The sequence below is a fragment of the Schistocerca piceifrons genome, chromosome 4 (assembly GCF_021461385.2).
Source record: "Schistocerca piceifrons isolate TAMUIC-IGC-003096 chromosome 4, iqSchPice1.1, whole genome shotgun sequence".
Classification (NCBI taxonomy): domain Eukaryota; kingdom Metazoa; phylum Arthropoda; class Insecta; order Orthoptera; family Acrididae; genus Schistocerca; species Schistocerca piceifrons.
Genome location: NC_060141.1, coordinates 620,273,418 through 620,293,146, shown reverse-complemented (window position 1 = coordinate 620,293,146; position 19,729 = coordinate 620,273,418). Strand labels below are relative to the sequence as shown.

Genomic DNA, 19,729 nt, shown 5'->3' with positions numbered 1-19,729 from the left:
GATTTATTGATGACATCTTCATGATCTGGACTCACAGTGAAGAAGAACTTCAGAATTTCCTTTCCAACCTCAACTCCTTTGGTTCCATCAGATTCACCTGGTCCTACTCCAAATCCCATGTCACTTTCCTTGACATTGACCTCCACCTGTCCAATGGCCAGCTTCACACGTCCGTCCACATAAAACCCACCAACAAGCAACAGTACCTCCATTATGACAGCTGCCACCCATTCCACATCAAACGGTCCCTTCCCTACAGCCTAGGTCTTCGTGGCAAATGAATCTGCTCCAGTCCGGAATCCCTGAACCATTACACCAACAACCTGATAACAGCTTTCGCATCTCGCAACTACCCTCCCGACCTGGTACAGAAGCAAATAACCAGAGCCACTTCCTCATCCCCTCGAACCCAGAATCCCCCACAGAAGAACCACAAAAGTGCCCCACTTGTTACAGGATACTTTCCGGGACTGGATCAGACTCTGAATGTGTCTCTCCAGCAGGGATACGACTTCCTCAAATCCTGCCCTGAAATGAGATCCATCCTTCATGAAATCTTCCCCACTCCACCAAGAGTGTCTTTCCGCTGTCCACCTAACCTTCGTAACCTGTTAGTTCATCCCTATGAAATCCCCAAACCACTCTCCCTACCCTCTGGCTCCTATCCTTGTAACCGCCCCCGGTGTAAAACCTGTCCCATGCACCCTCCCACCACCACCTACTCCAGTCCTGTAACCCGGAAGGTGTACACGATCAAAGGCAGAGCCACGTGTGAGAGCACCCACGTGATCTACCAACTGACCTGCCTACACTGTGATGCATTCTATGTGGGAATGACCAGTAACAAACTGTCCATTCGCATGAATGGACACAGGCAGACAGTGTTTGTTGGTAATGAGGATCACCCTGTGGCTAAACATGCCTTGGTGCACGGCCAGCACATCTTGGCACAGTGTTACACCGTCCGGGTTATCTGGATACTTCCCACTAACACCAACCTATCCGAACTCCGGAGATGGGAACTTGCTCTTCAATATATCCTCTCTTCCCGTTATCCACCAGGCCTCAATCTCCGCTAATTTCAAGTTGCCGCCACTCATACCTCACCTGTCATTCAACAACATCTTTGCCCCTGCACTCCTGCCTCGACTGACATCTCTGTCCAAACTCTTTGTCTTCAAATATGTCTGCTTGTGTCTGTATATGTGTGGATGGATGTGTGTGTGTGTGTGTGTGCGCGCAAGTGTATACCCGTCCTTTTTTCCCCCTTAGGTAAGTCTTTCCGCTCCCGGGATTGGAATGACTCCTTACCCTCTCCCTTAAAACCCACATCCTTTCGTCTTTCCCTCTCCTTCCCTCTTTCCTGATGAGGCAACAGTTTGTTGCGAAAGCTTGAATTTTGTGTGTACGTTTGTGTTTGTTTGTGTGTCTGTCGACCTGCCAGCACTTTCATTTGGTAAGTCACATCATCTTTGTTTTTTAGATATATAGACAAAATGCAGAGACTCACTAAGAATATATATATATATATATTAAAAAACAAAGATGCTGTGACTTACCAAACGAGAAATCGCTGGTAGAAAGACACAATAAAAAACACACAAACACACACACAAATTTCAAGCCTTCGCAACCTACGGTTGCTTCATCAAGAAAGAGGGAAGGAGAGGGAAAGATGAAAGGATGTGGGTTTTAAGGGAGAGGGTAAGGAGTCATTCCAATCCCGGGAGCAGAAAGACTTACCTTAGGGGGAAAAAGGGACAGGTATACACTCGCGCGCGCCCACACACACACACACACACACACACACACACACATCCATCCGCACATATACAGACACAAGCAGACATATGTAAAGGCCATCACTATGAAATCCCCAAACTACCTTCCCTACTCTCTGGCTCCTACCCTTGTAACCGCCCCTGGTGTAAAACCTGTCCCATGCACCCTCCCACTACCACCTACTCCAGTCCTGTAACCCGAAAAGTGTACACGATCAAAGGCAGAGCCACGTGTGAAAGCACCCACTTGATTTACCAACTGACCTGCCTACACTGTGAAGCTTTCTATGTGGAAATGATCAGCAACAAACTGTTCATTCACGTGAACGGACACAGGCAGACAGTGTTTGTTGGTAATGAGGATCACCCTGTGGCTAAACATGCCTTGGTGCACGGCCAGCACATCTTGGCACAGTGTTACACCGTCCGGGTTATCTGGATACTTCCCACTAACACCAACCTGTCAGAACTCCGGAGATGGGAACTTGCCCTTCAATATATCCTCTCTTCCCGTTACCCACCAGGCCTCAACCTCCGCTAATTTCAAGTTGCCACCGCTCATATCTCACCTGTCATTCAACAACATCTTTGCCTCTGTACTTCCGCCTCGACTGACATCTCTGCCCAAACTCTTTGCCTTTACATATGTCTGCTTGTGTGTGTATATGTGTGGATGGATATGTGCGTGTGCGCGCGCGCGCGGCGCGCTGCGCGCAGCGCGCGCGCGCGCGCGCGCAAGTGTATACCTGTCCTCTTTTCTCCCTAAGGTAAGTCTTTCCGCTCCCGGGATTGGAATGACTCCATGCCCTCTCCCTTAAAACCCACATCCTTTCATCTTTCCCTCTCCTTCCCTCTGTCCTGATGAAGCAAACATGGGTTGCGAAAGCTTGAATTTTGTGTGTTTGTTATTGTCTCTATCAATGTACCAATGCTTTCGTTTGGTAAGTTACATCATCTTTGTTTTTAGATATATTTTTCCCACGCGGAATGTGTCCCTCATTATATATAGACACACACATACACACACAATTTCCAAGTCAACTTTGGTTCCTTGTCTGGGTTCAGAGTGAGGCTTTGTATTATGTATAGGAAGTCTCAACAAATGCCAATCTAACATAGACAAAATGCAGAGACTCACTAAGAAAATCCTTTAGACAATCAGTCTATAATTTATCCAATTATGCAGATCCAACAATTGAAGATTCCTATTAGCTGCATAACAAGCAGCTACCCTAATTGTAAATGGGCCTGTGTTCCTACGACACAGAGGTAGTTGATGTTTTACAAGAAATATCGGTGTAGTCCTGTACACATTACATTAAGAATGGAAGATAAACTGTGATTGTAGAGTGCTAATTCCACAGCAGCAACATTTTTTTTTTTTTTAAATTAATGGGTTCTCTCCAGAATGAGATTTTCACTCTGCAGCGGAGTGTGCGCTGATATGAAACTTCCTGGCAGATTAAAACTGTGTGCCTGACCGAGACTCGAACTCGGGACCTTTGCCTTTCGCGGGCAAGTGCTCTACCAACTGAGCTACCGAAGCACGACTCACGCCCGGTACTCACAGCTTTACCTCTGCCAGTATCTCGTCTCCTACCTTCCAAACTTTACAGAAGCTCTCCTGCGAAACTTGCAGAACTAGCACTCCTGAAAGAAAGGATATAGCGGAGACATCCCCCAGGCTGTGACTAAGCCATGTCTCCGCTATATCCTTTCTTCCAGGAGTGCTAGTTCTGTAAGTTTCGCAGGAGAGCTTCTGTAAAGTTTGGAAGGTAGGAGACGAGATACTGGCAGAAGTAAAGCTGTGAGTACCGGGCGTGAGTCGTGCTTCGGTAGCTCAGTTGGTAGAGCACTTGCCCGCGAAAGGCAAAGGTCCCGAGTTCGAGTCTTGGTCGGGCACACAGTTTTAATCTGCCAGGAAGTTTCAATGGGTTCTCTGTTAATCTTACTAATCTAAAGCAGCAATATTTTTTTTTAAATTAAAGGGTTCTCTGGTAATCTTACTGTGTTATGTTCTGATCAAGTAAATACGTATAGTTTACCCTATTTCCTCTTCATAATAACTTCATACCCACAAACACCGACTAATATGTCATACTATCTCCTCCTCTATTTGATCAACATGTCTTCTGCTTTCAAGGTAGCCAGAAGAATCCCACCTCATTACTCAGTACTACTCAATACATTGCTCCACTAGGGCTGTGATTCTCTGACGTCTAGTCCTGAAATGAGATGTCCTCTCATCTCTCCTCAGAACGAAAATATAGTTACACCAACACCCCTTTCAGCAGACTTCACAGCCCATGGCCAGGCAGGACAGGTAAAATTCTGGTGCTGGGGCCAAAATACTGCTGAGGTGGCATAGCACAAGACATCTGTCAGTGAGCTGAATTAGCTAACACCTTGGCCTGTTGCTGCACTGCCTCAGTCCCTGTGTAACCAGAGGCAGGGCCTTGTCATAACAAAGTTGGGAAATTTACAGCAAAAACTGCACCTCAGATCTAGCAATATGTTGTCTTAGATTGCTACATACTCCATGCCAGCAAAGGCATGATGTGGGTCACTGTGTCAACTACATCCAGCTGCTACTTCTACTAGCTGATGATCTATGGACCACTCCTAGACCTAATGCTGCTGGAACTGTAACTACTACAATCCAACTGGGTCCATCTTCAGGATGACACCAACTGAACTCTGTATCTCCAGGGCAGGAGTCTCCAGTTTGAAGTCTGCACACCAGTGCACCTCACTCCTCACCCACTGCCAAGCCACAGGTTGTCCATTTTACACACACACACTCTGCCACAACAGACTTGCGTCCGCCCACCACGTCACTACATTACATAAACTTGCATAGGTAGCTGGATGTACTGAACGATGACAGGCCCTTGTCCAGTTCATCAGTATTCATCCTAGATGCTAGTGCCACTAAGCTAATTTCTCCTTTTTTGGGCAAGCACAGGATGATGAGTTAGCATTTGTGGACTACTGTAACCAGCAGTGACAGTGACATTGAGCTGTCACAGCTGTCTGAGGTAAACCCTTACTTACAAGCCTCACTACTGGTGGCACCGCAGTCAAGCCCTCCACCGGCACTTAAAACAGCTCAGATTTCCAAACTCATGCAGGAAACCAACAGCTGGTGGGAGGCACTGTCAGCAGTGTCACACTTCCCACAAGCACAACGGGAAATCCAGGGCGCACTTAGGCCACTCCGGTAACCACGTTATGTTGCACTGATGTCCTTCCCCTCAACACAACAGGCTGGAAGTACATGCCCGCACCAGCAATACTTCTAGTGTTTCTGGACGTACTCTCTCTTTTAGTTCAATTTTCAAGAATTTTCAAAGTTCTCTATCTTATCAGAACTTCAATCAGTGCTACTTACTTTCTTGTTCTCGATGTTTTCACTGGAATCCTCAATCCCACTGCCCCCACGGTTAGCTACCTGTGTCTTTCACGACATTAAAGATCACATTAAAAGTGTGCGTCAGTTGCCCACCACAAGGCAGTATAGGCACAATGCGACGAAGTCTTGCTCTACCATTTCCTCCTCTGATGGACCTCATCGAAGTTCACCAAATGAAGTAGTGCACTCTACTGAAACATTAACTCATCTGGGAACAGGTAAGCCTGCCAAATTGTTATTAATGGGACGAGTGAATGGATTAGAGGCCCTTTAAGGTGGATACCAATGCACCATCTTTTGTGACAACTAGTACTACCTCTGTTGTGTTATGGTCCCCTTCGCTCCAACTATTTCATAGGAGAGTGACTGCATATAGTGGCCATGACATACAGGTGAAAGGTGCTTTTGCTACAGAAGTCTCTTATAAAAATGTTTCATGGAAACTCTCATTCTTAGTCATTACTTCTGGTAATGCAGAAAAACTGTTTGGGTTAGATGCATTCAAACAGTTCGATTTCTCAATTTAGGAAAATGTGCATTTGGTGTCCACAGAGATTACATTTCAGGGCACTGAAGCATTAATTGCCTCATATTTGGATCTGTTCACTTCTGGCTTAGGGTGGGCTACAGCTGCAGGAGTAATAATTCATTTAAAACCAGGGTCCATGCCTCACTTCTTGCAGATGTGTGTGATTCTGCACTTCCTGTGGGATGTAGTCAAAGCAGAATTGGATAGGTTGGAGGACATTGATGCAATTACCCCAGTCTACTTGACCAAAGGAGCTTCTTCCTTCATAACAATAAATAAGGCAGATGGCTCTCCAATTATGTGGTGACTTTAAAGCTATGTAGCTGCAGTCATTGTAGATATTTTTCCAATTTCACACTCAGAAGATCTGTTTTCCAGTTTGAAAAAGGTGACTGTTACACTAATGTTGACTTGCCACAAGTGCACTTGCACTTACCATTACAGCCAGAATCCTCAGGAACTGTTTGTACTTAACACCCTCTTTGGCCTCTACCTGTATAACCAGCTACCATTTGGTATTTCCAGTGCCCCGGCAGTATTCCAGCATTATTTGTAACAACTGGTACAGGACATTTCTTTGTGCTGCAATTATTTGAATGACATAATTACAAGGCTGTCCACCAGTGAGCATCTTTGGAACTCGCAACTTTTGTTTTCTTGATTAACAGATGCAAGTCTCAAATTTAATCTCCAGAAGTGCAATTTATTCATCGGTCCATTGAATGCCTGGGATTTATAATCAGCAAGCAAGACACCCATGGCACAAAGAATATGCCCAGGCCCCAGTATCTCAAGAAACTGCAATCAGTGGACTGCCAGTTCAAAAATATGCGGGTCATGTGTCAACACTTGTTGAACATAATTTCATGGGGGTTGAAACCAGGGCGCTATATGGTTATTTGCACGACAAAACTGTTTTTGGGGGAGAATGTGGAGGAGCATTGGCTGTGGTTAAGGGAACTGTTAAGGGATTATGTACAACACAACAGACACTAAATACAGAGAAATGTCAGTTTATGTAACTATATTTAGGATATGTGATCGGTCATCAAGAAGTATGAATGGATCCTAGGTTAATGAAGATCATACAAGATTTTCCAACACCTCAGAAGGAGAAAGTGTTACGGTCTTTTTAGGACTAGCAAACTGCTATAGGAAATTAATCTCAAAATTTGATAATAAGCATCGTCTTTTACTCATTAGTTGAAAAAGTGTGTAGAATTCCAGCGGGCGTCCGAGTATGAACAACCATTTGAGACACAGAGAACTACTGACAACTAGTCTGCTGCTGGTTCTTCCCAATTATGAAAAAGTTAAAATTGTCTTTTGATGCTAGCAGCCATACCCTTGGCTACACATTAAGTCAAGAAGTAGATGGGTTGAACATCTGACTATCTATGCCCGTGAACGAAGCAGAGAGAAATTATTGTACCACGGAGAAGGAACTACTGGGCCTCCTTTATGATGAGATATTTCCAATGTTATTTGTATGATAAGAAATTTAAAGTTATAATGAACCATGTGGCATTAAATGGTTATTGGGATAAAGTATCTATCTAGCAGACTAACTAATATGCTGAGCACTGAAGATAAGCAAATTCAATTTTGAAGTAAGTTATAAACCTTTGCAAGAATCACGGGACTGCAGATGGCTTCAGTAAGAAGTTTGGTGTATTACAGAGAGTAGGTCACTCGATGCATTATGGTATATTGTGCAAGATAACAAAACTTGGACCACATATTGTAGTTCTAGCCATGATGCAGGAGGAAGTATTGAAACAAGCACATGATCACATGTTATCAGAGTATGGGGGTCATGCCCACCCAGTTAGCTGTGTGGTCTAATGCACTGCTTTCCGGGCGGGAAGGCATGCCAGTCTTCGGCATGAATCTGCCCAGCGGATTAGTGTCGAGGTCTGGTGTGCCAGCCAGTCTGTGGATCCTTTTTAAGGTGGTTTTCCATCTGCCTCAGCGAATGTGGGCTTGTTCCATTATTCTGCCTCAGTTACACTACATCTGTGATTGCTGTGCAAACACTTTCTCCATGTACACATACACATACGCGTGCACCATAATTACTCTACCATGCAAACAATGGGGTTACGCTCATCTGGAGTGAGACGTTCCCCGGGGGAGGAGGGCAGGGGGTGGGGGTGTCCACTGGAGGCCGAACCACACACTAACCTTGGGTTCGGTGAGGAGCTATGGAGTGGCGGTGGGTTGAGTGGACTGCTGTAGCCTGCTGTGGGGTTGTGTACCACTGAGGACTACGGTGGGGACAAAGCCTCTCCATTGTTTCTAAGTCTCCATTTCCACACAATACAATACAATGGGGGTCATAGAACCACAGAATGGCACACAGCTGAACAGTGCTGGTGGTGTACACATAAACAAAATGTGGAACAAAATATGAGGAACAGTACACTGTGTGCACAGTGCGCTGAACTGAACCTTCAGCATATTCCACTGCAAAGATTACCAAAGGCTAGTAAGCCATTTGAAATTATTGGTATGAACATCCTACATCCTTTTTTACAAATGCCAGTAGGGTATCACTGTGCTGACAGTAATAGACCATTTCTCATGCTACGTTGGAATGGTGGTTATCCTGAATCAGCAAGGTGACACAGTGGCACAGGCAATGGTTAATAATTGGTTGTTGAAGTTGTGTGTTCAAGAAATGTTATTTCCACATCAGGGCACCTATTTTATATCGGAACTGATGAAACATCTGTGTCGTCTATTTGGAAGTTAAGAGCAAGCATACGGCATCTACAAGCAATTGGAGTGAGTGCATAGGATAACAGTAAAAATGTTAAGCCACTATGTAGATAGCCGTCACAAGAATTTGGATACACTGTTGCTGTACATAGTTGCAGCTTATAATTCTAAGTTCTGTCCTCATATGAAGTAGTATATGCCCAGACAATGTCACCACTGATCGTCGACCGACAGTTGATACTAAAATGGAGTAGAACAGGTATCCAGGACAATATTTCATGAGAACATTGCAGGAGATATGGAAGCAGGTACAAAAGACCAATACAAATGCACTTGAATGGCAGGGGCGAATGGGGCAGCAGAATGCAAAGCTAACTGAATAGTGAGTAGTAGAAGTCCATATGCTCCAAAAGGAAAGACAGACAAATTCCTCACACAGTATCAAGGTTCATATTAAATACTTTAAATGACATCACCTGTGAATGTAAAGCTACAACCATCTACTCGTGTTATAGTCATGGGCACAAGGGCTACTTTGAGTCAGTTATTCGTTATGGCATAATCTTCTGGGGAAATTCAGCAAATGTCACTAGGCTCATAGTATTACAAAAAAAAGTAATTAGAAACATGTGCATTGCAAAAAAATGGGAATCCTGTCGACCACTGTTAAAAAATTTAAAAATATTATCTAGCCCCTCATTTTACATATATGAGTTGGTGGTGTTCCTATATAAAAATCAGCATACACTAGACAGTTTCCATTTTGACCACAACTACAGCACTCGCCACAGAGATAACTTCAAACTTCCAACAAATCGTTTAAAACTTTATGCCCAAATGCCAGAGTATATGGGGTTAAAAATTTTCAACAAAATAAAAGGCAGTAGTATATTTAAGATGGAGCTTGATTCAATGAAAAGATTGCTCTTTACTCTTCTGGTGGAAAAAGTGTTGTTATTCTGTCGATGAACTCATTGAGGACAGCTTCACAGTCTGAACACTGGGATTTTATAACATGTATCATTTTATGTACATGTGTAGCTGTAACTTAGAAATGTAAAATATAATGCAAACTTTTGTATTTCTCTTTTTTAGAGAAAAAAATTTCTTTTGTAAACTTTGACATGTCTCCTGCACATAATATCAAATAATTTGAAAATTGTACGTAATGAGATGAATAAATCACATATCACATTGGTCTCTTCACTGCCAGTACTGGCTCCAATTCTAAAAAAAAGGGGTAGGAGCTGGTAAGAAGAAGGCAACACAGGAGGTAGGACAAGCATTGTCCATACAAACTCCATACATATTACCGTACACACCAAGGTGGAGGGTTAGGCTGTCATAAAAATTATAGAGTAATACGGATTTTAGTAGGTTTCATTACTCACATTTATTTTCTGAAAGGTTTTGTTTTTATTCATATTCTTCATGAGATTGCATGAAGACATGAAGCATGGGGATGTGTGGAGTATTCGATGTAAGTTGTGAATACTTATTCCTTGAGTACTGTTTCTTTGTCTTGTTAGTGTACCAATCTGGAGGTTTTTTTTTTTAGTTTTGTGATAGACTATATGTGACAGGTGATGCCATTTGCTTATTTTGTTGTGTAGTGTAAATGGAATGTAGTTACAAGTATTTTTAGGTGGTAGATTCCAGTAGCTTATGGAGAATGAACTTAATGCACAGCTGGCATGTACTGTAGCAGTGAAGAGAATGTAGCAATTGAATGGTTCTGGTGTGCAGTGATCTTGAACCCAGTTCATTTTAAGGTAAGGACAGAAAGAAGGCAAGGCTTGATTATTAAGTTGTCAGAAGAAAAGCTGCAGCAATGGCAAAGAGAGCCATCCAGGTTGATCCAAACTGTCACGGAGAAATGTTTGATGAAGCTATTCCTAGGATGCACAGGTATGGAGGAATTCCCATGAGACATCCTTGCCATACAACTTTATTTTCGAGGACAAGGCATCAATGGATAAATACTGTATATGATCCACTTATAGTTATCGGGAATTGTTATAATCGAGGGCAGCCTGAAGAGACGTAACATTTACAGCTGTGGGCAACACGCTGCTACTAAAATGGTCTGGACAGTGACATCTCAGGACTGACTTTTTTGACTTCCGACAACAATAAAAGGCACTATGGCTCTGAATCTAGCATACCCACTACTTCATCTACTTGACAAACCTTTCAAAGCATACGCATTGAAAACCTCATCTTCTGAAAATTATCTTGGATCCCACCTTATTCAGCTCCCTGGATGAGCTTACAGCTGCACAGAAGTGCTACATTAGCATAGAATAAATATTTCAACATATTCAGCAGTTTCACAGTAGATATCAAGTCCTAGTGGTAGGAATCTCAGCTTCAAGTTCTATTGTAAACTGGGTTCTCACTTGTAGTGTCTTTGTCTTTGGTAAAGAATCATCCACCAACCTGGACTCCGTGTCCAGACTGAGCAGGTCACCTCTGGGTCTTCCGTATACAGACCCGAGTGTACCTGTCTCCATGTGATGGGTGCTGGATTGGACCAATAGGAATGACAAAGTGTGAGACGTGTAAATAAGCAGTGAAAAAATTTAAAGTGTACTATGTAATATTTAAGCAATTCACAATTTTAGCAGCAGCCTCAGATTTGATAGACCGAATCTTCTACAGGGAGAAAGCGTGTTGTGCCAACACCCCTCCAAACAGACTTCACAAACTGTGGCCACATGTGCCTGTTAGTTTCCTGAGGAATTCCTATGTCAAGGCCAGAATATTGCTGGAGTGGCATGGTGCAAGAGTTCAGTCCACCACAGTAGCTAGCTGAATTACCTCCAGTCTCAACCTGACACTGTGCTTCCTCAGTCCCTACATGAACAGAGGTAGGGCCCAGTCATAACAAAGCTGTGCAAATTTATCATAAATATTCACAGCTCAGAGCTAGCACTATGTTGTCTTCAACTGGGTGTCACCTAAGTGCCTCTGTTTTTTAGAGCCTGTGTCATACTAGCATGCCTCACTCCTGACCCACTCCGTAGTCACTGCCTGTCCAGAGCACACAAGCTCTTCTACAAGAAACTCATGTCTTCTCTCCACTGATGCTGCATCTTTTGCAGAGGTCCTGGGTTCTGAGTGCCTCCACATTGCTGCACAGTGCTGCGGTTTCACTCATAAGCATCTGACACTAATGGCATGCATGTCAAGCACTCAGCTGCCATGCCATGTCAGCATTTGATACAGTGTTATTGCAGAATGATCATGATCACTGTGCTGCAATGCACTGCAGTGTGGAGCATCTGTTGCCATTGTCACAACAATACTCTCCACTGCTGAGGGTTGAAGGGTTCCAGCCCAAGTCACTTGCAACAACCATTGTATGAAATTCTCAAAGAATCAAGATTGAAATTGCTGAGCAGGTATTTCTGATTTCATGACTGCGGAGGAACTGGTAGTATGCACCCTTCATCCTATACTGCATCCTGAATCGACTTTCCTGACTTAAGTAATGCCTACACCCGTGGCACCATCACAGTTTGTTCTTCCCAATTTTTTCAAAACAGGCCCTAGTTACATGTAGTGCCACTTTTAGTGGTGTTGCACACAGCAGCTAGCTACATATAGCTCCAGGCTGCAGCTACCATTGTATGTTGTTCTCATTTATCAATAGGTCAGGCAGAAAAACTAATACTTCTATTATTTTCTTTTATTATGATGACAAATCCTGTATCATTTGAGCCAATCCCCGGATGAAAGAAAAAAAAATACATAAAATAACAATAATGACAAGAAAACAAGAAAATTTGGAATGTGTTCATATACACAGGAAAATAGCTGAATTCTTATGATGAATACAGGCATCAAGATAGGGGAGTACTACAAGAAATTAAAAATATTTCTATTAATGGTCTCAGCTGCAAATTGTCACAAAGTATTACAAAGTTTTGATCGACTAGTGTTTAACCAGATCTGAATATGAACATTAACTGATCACAACTAGTAATCATTTGTGACACTTTTGTTGCTGAGACTGTCACAATAAACATTAGGAAAAATAAGCAAATGTGCAACATGTCATCTATTTTTGACTAAGAGTAATGCTAAGGAAATAGAACAAGGAGGAAAGTGGAGAATGCAGACCGTGAGGAAGGATTATAGGAAGTTATGGGTGAGCTAGGATAGAATTGAAAATAACCAGTTGGACTGTGAAGCTGGTGCATGACAAAAGGGCGTAATGGGGTGAGAAATGCAGGCATGTTGAGATTTGAATTTTATACCAGAATGAGAATAATGAAGCGAGTGACATGTAGCTGCTTACAGGACAACTACCACAGCAACAAGCAAATGTAGAATGAGCTTAGTTGCACCTTCTGCTCTGTTCATTGTTATGCCTCTCCACCATCTGTGGTGTTGCTTGCCGCAGTGAGATGCAGAACAGTTTAAGCCAGTAATCTAACTTTTGCCATTCATGTTCATCATTTTTGTATCCGGAACATGCAATTTATGGAAAGAATGTCTGGCAATAGCAGTGAAAATACACAGAAATGTGGTAAGGTTTCTACATTCCTGCAAAGTGAACGTACCGAGGGTTAACAAGAAATGTTTAGTCACATCCAGTACAGAATTACACAGCTCTTGCTGCAGACAGTCATATTACTCACACAGGTAATGTTGAATTATAATATATCCCCTTTCCCTGTGCAAATGTCAGTCACTTTATGGAATATGCATGTAGATTTAGAAGAGATTAACATGAGGATAAAATCAGAGAGATTAGAGCCCACACAGAGGCATACCGACAATCCTCCTTTCCACGAACAATACCAGTCTGGAATAGAAGGGAGAACCGATAGAGGTACTCAAGGTACCCTCCGCCACACACCGTCAGATAGCTTGTGGAGTATGGATGTAGATGTAGATGTAGATGTAGATCATGGAGGGGTTCTGGGACTGAAGGGTATATTGGAGGAAAAGACCCCAAGCCATTTCAAAATGCTGATGTGCTGGGAGACAATCCACACAGCATATTTGTGAACTAGTGAATGATAAAGTCAATCAAGTAATGCTTGGCAGCATGATTCACCAGCTCATTGGGACAGCAAGCCAGTTTCTTAGCTGTAGACCTCAAACTCACTGGCATTCAATCTTGCTACAACTAACAAGCAACAATATCTCCACTAAGACAATGCCAACCAGTATCAAAGTAAGATCACCTTCACCACACAGTACCAGCTGGGGCTGCAAAAAATGAAACTTGCACTCAACCAAGGCTTAGATTGTACCTCACGATACTCTAAAATGAAAAAAATCCTCCCCGACATCATTTCCATGCATTCCAAAGTGATATTCTACCGCCTATCCAACTTATGTAATATTCTAATCAATCCCTATGCCACTCCCAATCTATGGATGTTGTTGTGTAAGACTCAGATCAAATACTTATCCCATACATTCTGTTCCATACCTTACACTAGCATTTCTTATGCTACTAGTGGTAGGACTGCTGTCAAAAGCAGTTATGTCATCTGCAAATATTTCTGCAATATATGCACAGTATTCTATGTGGGAGCCTGCCAATTAACAGTTCGTGTGAATGAATGACTAATACCAAGCTGAAGCAAAGAGCTAAGATCATCCACAAGCAGAACATTTGATAGTATGGTCTCATTTATTTTAAAGGCTGCTTTGTAGCTTACGCCTAGTGGATTCTCTCACTAACAGCTACTTTTCACAAACTTCACTGCAACTTTAGTAGTGTCTACCATTGTTAATAACTAACCTCTACTTCTATCTGCCTCAATCCTACTCATGGTCCGAGCCCATTCTTTCAACTTCTCCTCAGTATCTTCTTCATACTCCTCCAGGTACTTTTTTTTTTACTGCACCTTAACTTATCTATGCAACCCATCTGAAGTCGTTTATTGTCCCACTCTGGCAACAGAGCTGAGACAATGTGTGAATGTCAGCTCTCTCAAGAAGGATTTTGTCTAAAAGCTCAGGAAGCAATGGTTATTTTTTACATTTTTCTATATTTCTGATTAGAAGCTGCTACATTCCTAAAGAAGCTAAACCTAATATAGACTAAATAGGCAGTTAAGTGATTGAGATACTGGACATACCACAGGTATCCAAACAGAGTTGTTGAAGCGAACAGGGTGTCCTTCAAGTTCTTCCTCTTCACCATCATCCGGTTCCAGCCAAATCTCAGAGTAAGCTAACTGAAAGCCAAATATAATGACAAACAGTACACCTAGGCAGGTAAAAACCATGTATAAAAAGAAATAGCGATGGTTGAAATGGCCAACACAGTTGTTCAGCCATGCTGATGAATCAATCAAGGAAAAAATAAATTGTGTCTGTAAATGCAGAATAAATGACTACTGCTTACTTCAGAGTTTATTATCATTCATAGCAAACAAATCCATCTTATTTTTCCATTGTTATTCAGCATATAACTTATATTAAAACTATAAGGAATAGCCAATATTAACATGGAATAAGTAACATAATTTCCACTGTGAAATATCTCCCTTCAAACTTTGAAAGCTCAATACGATATTCTGTACTCCAGCAGTGGCACACTTTTCAGAACAAACACACCTTCCTACAGTTGCCTTAACAAAGTAGACTTGCAGACCTCACAAATGAAGTCCTGTTAGAACTAAATGTATCATTTCAAAGTCTCTGATTGTGCATATCATGAATTCTCCTAGGTACACTTAAGTCTTATGACATTCATGGCATCCCTGCCACATGGATGGACTCTTACTGACGTAATAAAAGTAGAGGGTATCACTGACAGACTGGGTCATAGGCAGGAAATTTATCTCAGAAATAGAGTAGTGAGCATGTGTGGTATCACAATGATTGGTACTGGTTCCACTCTTGTTCTTAACCTATATAAATGGCCTTCCAGTGACTTTGAAGGGTGGATAAAATTTACTTTTGCTGTTAACACAAGCATACTAATGAAGGGTCCAAACTCGGCTTTTTTCTTACTCTCACAAAGAAATATATTACACAAAACAAAACAAGCAAAAATCACTGTTTAGCAATAGATTGTGACCTTTGTAAAGTTCTTTGGGATCTAGTTCAATAACAAGTCATAAGGCATCAACAAGCTACCAAGATAAAGGAAGAATATGAAGCCAAATGAATGGAAAAGTTACTCCGCACAGAGGAGTTATGTGATTGCACACCTCCACAATTGTTGCATCACCTGGAGACCCTGGCTAGAAATACTGTTAATGAAGAAATTCTCCGAAACACTTGGCCATTGCCCTTGCTATCTGATGCACAGAAGATACCCAACCATACATGACAGTGACCTTGACACCCTAACACAAATGGTGGACTTTATAGCCAAGATGTATCAGTCCACAAGTGTTGAAGCATATTTCCATAACCAGACAATTCCCTGGCCTCATTACAAACAAAAATCATCGAGTTTATCACATAAGCTGCCGCTCTTCAAACACAACATTCCAGTCACCCAATCACAGCACTAACACTCACTGAGGAAACACTACTGTTTGTCCTCAACTGAAAGGGTATGCTGGTATCACGCATAAATTGGCTCAAAAATTTGACTGTACTGTTCCCTGTGTGAGATGGGGAAATGTGCCCAAAAGTCTGCAATGACACTAGATTCTTGACTTTCTTCCCTGATGGCAGCTGTCAAATGTGTCAACAAACATTGTATGAAAGTATAGTTTCTAGACGACACAGGTACCGACATATTGATGTAACTGTCTTCTCGACTACCTCACTGCAGCAGTGATAACTGTTGCCTCCATGCAGCCAATGGTTTCACAATCACGACATATGGTCATGTAACACTCACTAAACTTCAGCCTCCCATCATGAGTTTGTTTGTCAAATCATATAGTTCCCAGAGGTCATTCAGCAGCTACCCACACTAGCGCCTGTACAGCATTCGAAAGTGCACTGTATTCTAGCAACACTAGGACCACCAGTTCACACTCAACTTCATCAGTTACCATCCAAGAGAATGAATGCAGCGAAGCAGGAAATTTCTTTTATGAGTGCCCATGGAATCTGTTGCCCATAAACAGCAGTTAGGCCTCACCTCTCCACAATCTTGTAAAGAAGACCAGTGGATGGCACTCATGCAGTGATTACCAGCAACTTAATGCCAGAACAATTCCCAATCAGTATCCTTGTCCCACACATCAAAGATTTCTTATTCAATACCACGGCAGACACGTCTTCTCAACAACAGACTTAGTATGTGCTTTCTATCAAACACCCATTTCTCCAGAAGAATACATTAGACCACTGTCTGTACTCTGTTCGGCCTATTCAGGTTCACTATACTGCATTTCAGGTTTGCTGAAACCAAGTGACAAATTACAGTGGACTAGTTAAGCAGAAGCTGGCTTTAACATGGACCCTGCTATGACAGACCACACTTCCAGCACATCCTATTCTGTAAATGTATCTCACCTTGACAGTTGACACATCTGCTGATCTTGTTCCACCCATGCAACAATTTGAAGATGCTCGTATGGATACTGCTGGACTATTACTGCCATCTGAAGGACACCTTCTGTTTATCTGCGATCGACTACTTCACCCTTTGGCTTAAGTTTCTCCTATGGTTGAGGACACTGCTGGAAACATTGTGACAATCTGTTTTTGTGGATGGTTCACGTGTTTCACAGTGCCTCTCTCTATCACCACTAGCCAAGACAGCCAATTTGAGTCATTTTTATTCAAATTACGCCGTTTTATTGGCCAAGCAGGATATTCAACGTGCAGCTTGTCGTCCAACAGCATATGGCTTATTTGAGCATTTGCACTGCCAATTAAAAATGTCCTGGAGCCCATGAATCACAACAGTCGCAAAAACTCTGCCAACTGTCCCATTGGGTCTCTGCTTTACCATAAAAGAAGATCTTAATGCCACAGCAGCAGAACTGGTCTACAGTCAAACAAGTCAATTATTCAGTGAATTCTTCAGCAATATAGGTAAACACCTTACTGAGGCTTCAGACTGTTCAGAAATGAAGTTCGCAAATTCACAGACAACATTCAGTTGCACCGAGAGATCAGCATACCGGCCACACTATCATTTTCACTAACCTTTGGGCATGTAACTTGGTTTTTGTTATGCAAGACATTGTGCATAAGCCTTTTCAGTCTTCATATGAAGGGCCATACACAGTCCTCAGTCGAAACAAGAATACCTTTAAGGTCAACATTAAACGAATCTCAACTCTGATTTCCACTGTTTACCTTAAACCTACTTTCTGCACCTCTTATGCTGGTACCTGCAAACTGGACAGTCGACAGTGAACACCTGCCACAATGCCTAACGAGTCTATGACAGAAGTGGCAGCATCCGCCGATCGTGGGGTGATCTGGATGGCATGACCGTTTCAGCAGAAAGTACAATTAGAACTGTGGGGGAGGGAGAGGGTGACATCTGATAATCAATCTCTCCTTACGAGATGCAAAGTGTTTGCTGAATTCTTCTCACTCTTTGATTTCATTTTTGTTCCTTGACTCATACAATTTCTGTTGTTTTAATTAAGTTGTTCATATTCTGAGAGCTAAATAAGAAATAGAAATTCTCTGAGTGAAACATTTCCAAACATGGCTTGCATCCAATTGATCAAGAACCGGCAGTCCTTCATTCCTAATACAGAGACACGTGTCCTCCCAGCTCCCTGGTTACAACAGGGCAGACTGAAGATTCATACATAAAAACTCAGTACAGCATTCAACTACAGCACTCACTTGCAAAATCATTAGCACAGCTTCAGAAACCATGAAACAGTCCAGCTCTAACCCACTGGACAGTGTTCTAAAAACCAAGTGACAACAGGATGCTCATCAATCCAACTTTCATCAGCCACTGGCCACAATCAAAAGTATCCTTGCCAGTGTCAATTCACCTTCATATTCCTTTTTTAGAACCCACTTTTCATATTATTTCATACAATTTCCTTTCTGTAACTTCAGAACACATGGTGATGCTTAATGGTTTATGGCAGCACCATATAATTTCACTTGGCAAACTGCACACCTTCCCCCAGTCTGCCATTTCTCACCAAAGTACAGCAAACACATTTTCACTGCTGTCACTCGGTGGCACTTTCACAACTGCCACACCACCTTGTGGCCCTGTCCCTGAGAAAAAGATGCTAGACACTAATTGACAGCAAAACCCCAGTTGATGCGCAGAATCGTGACAACTGGCATATGTGGGAATGAAGCAATTTATCTAACATCCAAAAGGGGATGATCATTGGTTTTCGGGTCAAGGGTCAAAGCATTTCAAAAAATGGCTAAGTTTGTAAACGGTTCCCAGGCCGCTTTGGTTAAAGTATACTGTGTGTGGCAAAATGGTGCTACCCAAAACTAGTGCCAAAGCAACTGTAGCACACCATGGGCCATCAATGACAGGGATGAAAAATGGCTGTGGAGATGTGTACAGGTGAATAGACATGGAACTGCTGAGCGACTGACCACTCAGATAAACCAAGGGGCTAGCAACATTGCTGCACATGGGCCTCTACAGCATGTGTTCATGCACCCACGCTGACTACTGTTCATCAGCGACAAAGACTGGAATTTGCATGCCAATACCACAACAGGATGTCCACTGAGTAGCTTGTTCAATTGAATCACATTTTACGCTCCATTGGACAGATGGTTATTCGGTCAGTGAAAAGGTCTATGTTAGAGGAGGGAGCATTATGGTAATCAAGCTGTTTGTGCCATGGATCCTCAACCAAGAAACCTAGTGCAGCAGGCAACAGCACTGGAGGCATCAATGCTCCACATCCCTGTTCAGTCCTTCCAGAACCTACAGATACGCTTCCTGCACATCCACCCTGCAAAAGATGCTTATTCAAGCTTCTGACAGCTGGTCACATTAATGTGACTGGACTATGTAGTTACAAAAGGAGCCCCTACAAACATTCGTTATGCGGCTCAAGAATCTGGAATGTTGGCCACAGTGAATTTCATGCTGTTGTGGAAATTCTTTACTTTATACCAAATTTTATGTTATCACGATCATAAACTCAGTTTCATACTCTGAGAATCTCACACCAATATACTTCCTCCATATAACAGTAGCGAAAAGAAGGAAAAGATCACACTATGCTTTAATGACACCATATCTGATATGCCACTAATACACAGGAAAATTAATCCAGAAGCTCAGCTTAACTGAATCACAAATAAGGAAAGGTCCGCAGGAATGGGATCAAGATTTTGAAATCATCTATGTGGTGATGTACGTCAGGCTCCCAGATATCACATCCTACA

General features: G+C 42.4%; 1 protein-coding gene across 2 annotated transcripts in view; it reads right to left on the bottom strand.

Annotated features, from left to right (window-relative positions):
* LOC124796362 (palmitoyltransferase ZDHHC16B) overlaps positions 1-19,729 on the bottom strand; it is an 86,110-nt gene that overhangs the window by 28,129 nt on the left and 38,252 nt on the right. For both annotated transcript variants that reach the window (XM_047260520.1, XM_047260519.1), the window contains exon 6: positions 14,548-14,750. In XM_047260520.1, coding sequence (XP_047116476.1) covers positions 14,548-14,750 — 203 coding nt within the window. The remainder of the gene's footprint in view (positions 1-14,547; positions 14,751-19,729) is intronic.